Source organism: Elephantulus edwardii, unplaced genomic scaffold, assembly GCF_000299155.1.
Source record: "Elephantulus edwardii isolate Elephantulus edwardi_28Jun2011 unplaced genomic scaffold, EleEdw1.0 scaffold00157, whole genome shotgun sequence".
In the NCBI taxonomy this organism is placed as follows: domain Eukaryota; kingdom Metazoa; phylum Chordata; class Mammalia; order Macroscelidea; family Macroscelididae; genus Elephantulus; species Elephantulus edwardii.
In genome coordinates this window covers 2,121,854-2,132,532 of record NW_006399907.1, presented here as the reverse complement: position 1 = coordinate 2,132,532, position 10,679 = coordinate 2,121,854, and the positions used below count along the sequence as shown (strand labels likewise).

Genomic DNA, 10,679 nt, shown 5'->3' with positions numbered 1-10,679 from the left:
GAGTCCATGTTTTCCAACTACTGAATCTTCTTCTTTGTTCCCGACTTTTGTATTCCAATCACCCATTATTATCAATGCATCTTGATTGCATGTTCGAGCAATCTCTGATTGTAAAAGTTGGTAAAAATCTTCTATCTCCTCTTCCTTGGCTCTGGTGGTTGGTGCATATATTTGAATAAAGTGGTATTCACTGGACTTCCTTGTATGCGTATAGATATTAACTAAAAATTTTGTGTTTACATTACAGTATCTACAGTGTTATATACTGCTAAATCAAGTAGTATATGTCATAATTTCTTGTACACCTCTTCATTTACTCTTGTAACTTATGTTCTTTATCAGTATGTTTACTTTGCTTAGTCTCTTTTTTATATCATTTCTCCTTTTCTTCATGTCTCTGTAAAACTACTGAGTATCATGAAGGTAGGGAGCTCTGGTGGTCTTCTGATAAGAAAGTGTACTGCAATCCCAAAGGCACGTGGTTCAAACCTGCCAGCTGTTCCATGAGAGAAGGATGAGCAGTCTCCTGTGTTGTTACTGCTTCTGAAAATCTGCTGGAAGGTCAAGTTTCACTCAATTCAGACTTCACAGCACAGAACAACAAATATGAAGGTATATCATATAACCTTTGGAGCTCTGGTGGCTTAGAAGTAAGGATTTGTGCTCCAACACAAAGGTACTCAGATCTACTAGCTGCTTTGAGAGAAAAATGAAAGTCTTTTCCTGTAAAATTTACTGCCTGTGAAAACCCACTTGAGGGTCACCTATGGGTGGTTTCTGACTCAGTGGTATAACAGTTTGATTTTTTTTCCTGAAGCTTTTCCTAGAGCTCAGTCTTCTGCTCCAATTTGAATTGACTGCTCCTCTCTACTAACATCCTTGTTTTTCAGATAACATTTTTCTTTCTTTTTCTCTATGTAATGTCTGGGTGTTTTTGTAATATCGTTTTGGTAGAATATAACCTTTAGAATTACTGTAACAACTATAACACTTTATTCACATTTATTCCAGGTTGAAAATCATTTTCCCTCACGAAGTGTCACAGTCTTGTACCTTTTAGTGTTGTGGCTTAGAAGTCCTGTATAGTTTTTCTTATCTTTTGTCTCTCTGAAATCTTTGAGTCTTTCTTTGCTCCTGTGTTCTGAATCCGCTTTGATGCTAATGTTTTCTTTTTCATTTTTTTTTTAATTTAATTTTTACTATTTTTTTGTGCATGTACCGTCAAATCAGATCTGACTGGTACAGGAGGAAATTGTCCCTCCTTCTTCGGCAGAGCATCTGGTGGATTCGAACTGTGTACGTTTGGGATTGTAGTACAGCTTCCTGCCACTAGGCCACCAAAGCTCCCCTCATTATTTTGAGTACTTAATGACTCTTAAGCTGATCTTTATAGGGAGATTGAGTTTTGAATTGCAGATCACTTTAGGAAAATCTTGTATTTGAAAATTTTCTTCTCTGTGGAATGTTGGACTGATTAAATTAGTTATTGTTTCTCTCATTGGTCATCTTTGATGGTTGCTCTTTCATACTTATTTCTTCTTACCTCGTTGTTATTGTTGTTGTTATGTGCCCTTGCATCGCCTATGTGTCATAGCAATCCTAGGCACAGTAGCTCCAAACCCTGCCATGTCCTTAGCCAATCTGACAAACCTACCCTCATTACCCCAGTTACTGTGTCAATCCATCTCATCCAGAGTCTGGTCCCTCCTGACAATATGCCCAGAGTATGTGAGATGAAGCTTAAAAATCCTTGCCTCTAATGAGCAGCTTGGCTTCACCTTCTCCAGCTCAGGCCTGTTTACTCTCTTGACAGTCCATAATACGCTCAGTACTCTTCTCCAGCACCACAAATCAAAGGCATCAATAATTCTTCTGTCATCCTTGGTTATTTTCCAGTTCTCTGATGCATAGTAATCACAAAGATATGGTCTGGATCAGACGCACCTTAGTCTCTGACCTAACATTGTTGCCCTTCCGTACTCTGGAGAGGCCCCTGACAGATTTTCCTAGTGCAATTCATCTTTTGATTTCCTGACTGCTGGTGCACAAGCTATAATTGTTAACAACCTTAATCTCTTCTCTATCATAGTGCTGTCAGTTGGCCCAGCAGTGAGAATCTTTGTTGTCTTGATGTTTAGCTTCAGTCCATATTGTAGAGTGTAGTCCTTGACCCTTTGCAGCAAATGCTTCAAATCCTCCTCCGTTTCGGCAAGCAAAGTTGTGCATAATGCACAGTAGATAATTTTTTATTTGATTATATTTTTTAAGTTTTTTAAACTCTCACTTGTCTATCTCCATTTTTTAGAGTATTCTTATGAGTTGAACGGGGGGGTTTTATCCTGAAGATACTAATTATTTAAAATTTTCTTTTGATCCTTCTGTTCAGTGTGTGTGTGTGTGTGTGTGTCTGCGTGCGTGCGCACGTGCACGTGCATGCATGCGAAATTTTTATTAGCACTAGTCTGAATGTTCTGGGATAGGTATTGTTGACTGGTGGCCTAATTCTCCTGTAAGCTAGTTTTTATTGGAAGATCACCAGAGTTCATCTCTCTGAAATCTCCATGGTCTCCAGAAAAGGATTTTCCATATTCTGCTTATATTCTAGAAGATTGCTCAGAGCCACCTGAGTTGTTGGTTCTGCAGTTCAGTCAGAGATCTTATCTTTCTGTTTTTGATCTCAGAAAATTCAGACTCATTGCTGTCAAGTTGGAACTGACTGTCATCCTTCTTTGGGTTTCTGAGGCTGCAAAGCATAGGAGAATATTTTCTGTCTTCCTCACTCTTAGAGACACTGGAGAATTTCTAATTAATGGAGAGAGGGTGTGACTTTTGTGTAGAAGTGCAGCTCCTTATGGACTCTGCCACCAGAGTTTCATATTTTTTGTTTTGGTGAGGGTTGATATCTACTGCTATGCCAATATAGCAATATAATAACTCAGTGCACTTGATCCAAACCCTTGTCATTTCAATCACTTGCTGTGCATCTGAGAGATGGAAGAAGAATTGATGCCTTTAAATTGTGATGTTGGTTTAGGATAGTAAATACCCCATGGAATGTCAAAAGAATAAACAGGCCTATGTTGAAGGAAGTGCAACCAGGGTGTTCCTTTGTCTTACATACTTTGGGCGTGTTAGGATGGCCAGTCCGTGGACAAATAAATCATTCTGGGAAAGGTGCAGGGGTCAGGGGAAAAGATGCAGACCCTCAACAAGATGGATTGACACAGGGTCTGCTAACAGTGGGCTCAAATAAATCACATGATGAGGATGACACAGGATAGGGCCAAGTTCAGATCCATTGTTCATAGGGTCCTTGTGGTCCACTGGTGGCACCTAATAGCCACATCTGATTGTTAAAGTAAATGACTTAAAGACAGTAATCTCTTGAGAACACAGTTAAGAGTAAGAGTGGCTCTTGTTCATAATCCAGAAACTGCCTATACTTGGAAATTCCATACTATAGACTGTTATCAGTCTACTTAAGGATATGAGAATGCATGAACAATATATGAATAATGCATAATTTATAACATAGCAGTCATATGGGTTGACTCTTAGTTTAAATTGACTAGACAGTGCATGATAACAAAAACATTCTCATTTTAATTACAGTTATATAATGCAATCTCCTCTTATATGATTTACATGCTCTGAAAACCTGCAAGGGTCAGCTTTGAATTGGTTCAGACTCATTGGCACTTAACAATATAACAGCAGATAGGATCAGAGAAACCAAACTATTTAAAGAGCTGAAAATGGGACATAGGGGCACAGGGCCATGCGTGTTTTTCTGAATGAGCCAGCTCCATAAATAAAGCCCCTCACCACCCCAAAAGAGAAAGCAGATAAAGAGCCCATAGCCCAGTGGCAAAGAAGCTTCACTGCAATCCCAAAGGCCCATGGATCAAGGCCACCAGCTGCTCCACTGGAGAAGGATGGGCAATCCCCATGCAATTAACTGCCTTTGAAAACTCGTTGAAGGGTCAGCTATGAGTTGGTTCCAACCCGATGGTACACATCAACAGCTGCCCAGCCCTTTGTGTGCTTGTAGAGCCCCACTAGCAGCGGGAGATTTGTTTATTCATTGTTGACCTACAGACTCACAGTTTTGGTATTGAGAATGGGATTTATTAGGGAAGTAAATTGGAGAGTGGAGGAGACAAAGAATATCACTCAATACAAGTCCAACTTTTAGCCCAAGTTCCAAGACAAAGTTCTTCAGTTAGTCCAAATTCTAATTTCAGTTCAATAGTAAAATCCAAATATTCCAGCAAGGTTTGCCACAGAGTAGTTATAAATCAGCTTTTCCTTCAAGCATATGGCAAAAACCTTTTGATGTAGCTAGCACAAATGCAAGAAACCTCAGTCATACGTAGCCCCAGTTTCTCCATAGCAACACCACAGTCTCTCCACCACTATCACCAGGGTCTTGCTCCAGTCTTCCTCAAGTCTTGCCACCACAAATCTTGCTCACCTTGAGACTTCCTTCTCAGTGTAGAAAGCATTCTTTCTCTAATGCTAGTTCCACAGCTGGTGATGATTTGCAGAACCATGTGTCTGCAGGTAAGATAGCTGGAAACCAGAGGGGGCTAACTAATGGCTTAAAAAAACCAACTTTTTTGCTCACCCAGGAGGGAACCAGATCATTTTTAAACCAGAAATAATTTTTTTTATTATTGTTAAAAAAACAAAAAAAAAAACCCCAACTTTTAGGCTGACAATACACAAGCTATAGTTAAAAGGAACAGAGTAACAAGGTTTGTTGTTTTTTTTTTTTAAAGTTTTACGATTATCCCTTTATTAGTGGAAATATTAGCAGCCTTAGCATAATTTTTAAAAACTTTTATTTGAAGAGGTGTATCAAAGCATTTTTAAAAAAAATCATGTTATATGGTCTGTTATTCTGGTAAAGGACCTGATGTTGTAATAATGGTTAAGCATTTGACTACTGACTGAAAGGTTGACGGTTCAAACCCATTCGTTGTTTCCATAGAACTGCAGCCTAGAAACCTTACTCTGTCACATGAGTTGCTATGAGTGGAAGATGGAGTGGATGTTTCTTAGGAAGACGATTATAAAATTCTGTGTTAACTGGTAGCCTAATGGGTGGTAAGTTGAGCTGCCAACTCAGAAGAGGGTGGTTCAAGTCTACCAGCTGTTTTGTGAGAGAAAGATGAGCAGTTTCCTCCCTTGAGATTTGCAGCCTCTGAAATCTGCCGGAGGGTTAGTGTTGGATTGGTTCTGACTTGATAGCAACGAGTTTTGAGATGTTAACTGAATATTCCATGAGAATTTCATTCATTTATCCCTAAAGATATAAAAAATTATATTTTCCAGATATAACATGACATTATCATGTCATAATTTATGAAGTACTTGTACCATACTCCTTTTTAAACAATTTTATTGAGATTATAATTCACATACCTTTTAATTTACTTTTTTAAAGTATATGTTACAAAAATTTTAAGTATACTAGAGATAAGTGGAGCTGTCATCACAATTTTAGAACAGAGCACTATTATTGCTAAAAATTCCCATCCATAAAAACCATACTCTCTTGTATTTTAACTGTCACTTGCCTATTTTGTAGGTTTCTTTTTCTCAATACAACCACTAATCTACTTTGGTTTTGTAGATTTCTCAGTTCTGGATGTTTTGTATATGTGGATGCTTTCACTTGGGATGATGATATTTTATATCCAAATATTCTGTTGTATAGATATAGCACATTTTGTTTCTCTCTGTTTGTTAGTTGGTGGACATTTGAATTGTTTCTACTTTTGGGGTATTGTGAAAAATCCTTCTGTAAACATTTCTGTATGTTTTTTGTATAAACATGTTTTTATTTCTTTGTGGCTAGTCAGTCCAGCTCTCAGACCGGCTCAGGATAGGGCAGGGTTCAGAGCAATATTGTACTTAGGTCTCTGAGTTGCTAACAACTCAGTGGCATGTAATAACAACAGTAACAGTGTGGCTAGACAATAAAAGAACCTTTAGTATTTGAGGAATCGCAAAACTTTTTTGGAGCAATTACAGCATTGCACTTTTCAGTTAACAGTGGATAGGGTTTTAATGTCTTCATATCCCCACCAACACTTGTTATAATTATTTTTTCTTTAGTTTTTGTTGTTGAGAAATGTGCACAGTAAAAGATAACACAAATTCAGCTGTTTTTCAAGTACAGGTTAGTGATTTTTATTATATTCTTTGAATTGTGCAGCCATTCATACCCTTGTTTTCTGTGTTTATCTTCCTTTATGAACATAAACTTCTCCCTGACATTCTGATCTAATGTTTCTTTCTTTTTTTTTTTTATGATCCAGTCTTTTAAGTTACCGTTGTCAGATTGATTTTACACAGATAGTTCTTAAAAGACTGTAAAGATTCTAGTTATTGTTGTTGTGGGCCATCAAGCTGGAACAGACTCATAGCTTAACCACCAGCAGGTTTTCAGAGGCAGTTAATTGCAGAGGAAGGGATTACCTTTCTTTCTCTAGCAGAGCAGCGAGGGGATTTGAACTGGGTGTGTTTAGGCTGGCAGCACAACTGTTTCTAATAACAAGGCTGTCAAGAATCTTTTCATGTATTGATTGACATATATGCATTGTTTCCAGAGAAATGTCTGTCCACATCCCTTGCCCACTTTAAAATTGAGTTATTGATGTTTCTGTAATTGAGTTGGAGAAGTTCTTTGTTTATCTGGATACTAGTCCCTCATGAATTATGGTTTGCAAGTACATTCTCCCATTTTGTGGGATTTCTTTCATTTTTTTTTTATGGTGTCCTCTGACATGCAAAAATTTTTAATTTTTATAAAGTCGACGTTTTCTTTTGTGTTTTAGTGTCAGGACTAAGACTCCTTTGCCAAATTTGAGATTAAAAACATTTATCCCTATCCCTACATTTTCTTCTAAAAGTTTTATGGTTTCAGTTGTTAACATTTAGGTATTTGATTTGTTTTGAGTTAATTTTCATATATGAAAATTAGATATGGGTCTAATGTCATTCTTTCAAATGTGACTGTGAGACATCTCAACAGTAATAGTTGAAAATACTATTCTTTTCCCATTGAACAGACTTGGTGGCTTTTAAATGTGTGGTTTTATTTCTGGATCCTCAGTTCTATTCCATGAATTTGTATGTTTCTCATTGTACACATACTATACTCTCTTTTTAAAAGTAAAATTTGAAATTTGCTAAGTGTAAATCCACCTACTTTCTTTTTTCCCCAAGATTGTTTTGTCTAGTCTCCTTTACAATTCCGTGTGTATTTTAGAATAGGATTCTTTACAGATGTGAGCCAGAGTTTTGATAAGGATTGTGTTGGATCTGAGTTTGGGTAGTGTAGAAATTTTAAGAGTATTAAGTCTTCTGACAGATGAATATGAACTTTTTTTGCAACTTGCTTATGTTGTTGTTATGTGCCGTCGAGTCGCTTGCGACTCATAGTGACCCTATGTACAACAGCCCCAAACTCCGCTCTGGCTTGTGCCAGTCGCACCATCTCCAGTACACCCATCCCAATTGCCCCAGTCACTGAATCAATACACCTCATAAAGGGCCTTCCCCTTCTGCACTGTCCCTCCACCCTACCAAGCATGATGTCCCTCTCCAAGGACCTGTCCCCTCCTTACAACATGTCCAAGGTATATCTTCTTTAATTTCTTTTTGCCAGTTTTTGAGCTTTCATAGTATATATTTTACATTGCTTTTGTTAATCTTTTAAAATTGATTTTAATGAAAGTTTACAGAGACTTAGGGTTTCCAGTCATTCATTGTTGTACTTTTCTCCCTGCCTACTCCCTACCCCCCAATTCACTTGTTTCCTTAAAAGTAAAAAAACCCTCTTTCATTGTTAAGCAATCCCTCCCCCCTAGTCCACTCCACTGTGCAGCCTTCGTTCTGGACTCCTGTCATGACAGTAATACCCAATCATATATCCCTTTTAAACCGTTCTCTCTCTCATCTGTTTCCGTATACATCATTGAATTTCTATCAGCTTACATTATTTCTCACCTCGTTCTCTGTCTTCCCTCAACCCCAAGTCCCGTTTTACAACAGTGGTTGGTCCTATGCAATGTTTATCCTTTTGTGATTGAGATATTTCACTCAGCATAATGTTCTCCAGGGTCACCCATTTTGCATACTATTTAATGAGTTCTTGTTTCTCAATGCTTCAAAGTATTCCATTATGTGAATAAACCAGAGCTTCTCTATCCATTCATTTGTTGATGGGCACCTGGGTTGTTTCCAGCTATTGTGAACAAAGCCACAATAAACATGGGTGTGCAGCTTGTGCTAATTTCATGTTGACTTTTTATGTTGTTGTAAGTGGAATTATTAATTTTTAGATTTTTTACTGCAAGTGCAAAAAAACGAATACTTTTGTTTTATAATCTTGTAACCTTGTTGAACTAATTTATAGTAATAATATTTCGTGTGTGTGCGCACTGTCCAATTGAATCTAACTGGCACAGGAGGAGATTGCTCCTCCTTCTCTGGCAGAGCTTCTGGAGGATTTGAACCATAGCCTTTGGGATTGCAACACAGCTTCTTGCCACTATGCCACCAGAGCTCCCCCATATATTAATAATATTTCTAATGAATTCCTTAGGATTTTCTATGTAGCTAAACTCTGGTCGATAGCTTCTTTTTTAAACAGGATGCCTTCCCCCTGCCCCTTTAATAGTAATCACTCAGGTTAGAACCTAACAGCATAGCATCAAATAGAAGTGGTGAAATTGGACATCATTGCCTTGGTTTTTTTGGAGATCTTGTTTTCTGTTCTTAGGAGAAAGCATTCAGTCTTTCACCATTAAATAAGCTGTACAATATGATCTTTATCAGACTGAGAACATTTCATTCTCTAACTTCTTGATTGTTTTGCCATTGTTTGTGTCACTGTCACTAATTTGTCTACTGTTTTAGATTTTGTCAGATATCTTTTCTGTGGCTCTGGAGTTGATCATGTGCTTTTGTTTTTTATTTTGTTAATATGATGTCAAACATTAATTTATTCACAGATTTTAAACCAAATATGTAGGATAGACTCAATTGATTGGAGATACAGGTTTTTAAAATACATTCTTAGGTCTGTTTGCTGGTACTTTTTTGGAAGACTTTCACATCTATAACAACCATCAGTTCTTAGTTTTCTTGTGTCATTTTTTTTTTATTTCCAATTATTCTTGTTAATGTGATTGTTTCCCTGTTACTTAGTTGATGGCAGCATTAGCTGCTGTTGGGCCTCCTAATCCTCGGGCTGATCCAGAATGCTGCAGTATTCTGCACGGACTAGTTGCAGCTGTGGAAACCCTCTGCAAAATTACAGAATACCAACATGAGGCTCGTACTCTACTAATGGAGAACGCGGAACGTGTTGGAAATAGAGGACGGATCATTTGCATTACTAATGCAAAAAGGTGAGATGATTACTACAATTTTTATTTTTGCACTGGAGATAGCCTGTTAAGAGTTTTATTTAAAAACAGAGAAATCAGTAGCATTTGAGTATATTTCAAGTGACTTTTCCCTTCCTTTTTTTCATATTGAACATTGCAGTTGTGTGTTTACCCAGTTATAAAAACCTAATTTCAATAAAAACTATTTAGATTTTCATTGTTAGCCAATTGTTTTTGTTAAGTGCCATAGGGTCATACATGACTCATAGCGACCCTATGGACGAAAGACCTTAAGACTTGTATAACTTTCATCATTTCTCCAAGTTCATTGAGTTTCCAGAGGCAAGCCATTTTGGAAGTGGATGGCCCTCCTGATTCTAAGCTTGTTTTAATCAAGGAGCTCCACCAAACACTGTCCACCATGGGTGACCATTGTCACATTAGACACATCAGTGTCACAGTGTTTAGCATCACAGCAACCGCGAGTTACCTCTTTATAGCAAATGGATAGACCAGTGCTATACCACTTAGAAGAATATTTGACCAAAACCAGTTAAAACGAGGCCTGAGGGCTGCAGATTAAAATCACCGACCTTGTTAGCCAATGTTGTTGTTGTTGTTAAGTGCCGCCCAGTCATAGGCAACTCATAGCAACCCTATGAACGAAAGTCCTCAACACTTGGGTGCATGACTTTCATCCTTTCTCCAGGTTCCTAGGGTTTCCAGAGGCAAGCTATTTATGGAAGTGGATGCCACTCCTGCTTCCAAGCTTCTTTCAACCAGGGAGTACCACCAAAAACTGTCCACCATGGGTAACCATTATTACATTTGACACATAAGTGTCACAGTATTTAGCTTCACAGCAACCATAAATTACCTCTGTACAGCAAGTGGGCACAATAGCCAGTAGAGTATTTTTCACTAGATTTTAAACAATAATTCTAAATGCCTATAATAAGAGTTCCCAGAACACTTGATCGTGCTAATGAGAAACCTATACTTGGACCAAGAGACATTTGTCAGAACAGAGCAAGGAAACACTGCATGGTTCAAAATTGGGAAGGGCGTACGCTAGGGATGTGTCCTGTCTCCATATGTTTTCAACCTGTATGCAGAGCAGATTATCCAGGAGGCTGGGCTCTATGAGGAGGAATGTGGGCTCAAGATTGGTGGAAGATCAATCAGCAATCTGCGATATGCAGACGACACAACCCTGCTTGCTGAAACTGAGGAGGACCTGTAGCGCTTGCTGCAAAGGGTCAAGGACTGCAGCCT

General features: G+C 38.0%; 1 protein-coding gene across 1 annotated transcript in view; it reads left to right on the top strand.

Moving 5' to 3' along the window:
* The window catches only part of ASUN (asunder spermatogenesis regulator), a 51,982-nt gene that overhangs the window by 6,201 nt on the left and 35,102 nt on the right, over window positions 1-10,679 (top strand). The window contains exon 2 of the mRNA XM_006895087.1: window positions 9,223-9,425. Within this exon, the coding sequence (XP_006895149.1) occupies window positions 9,223-9,425 (203 nt within the window). The remainder of the gene's footprint in view (window positions 1-9,222; window positions 9,426-10,679) is intronic.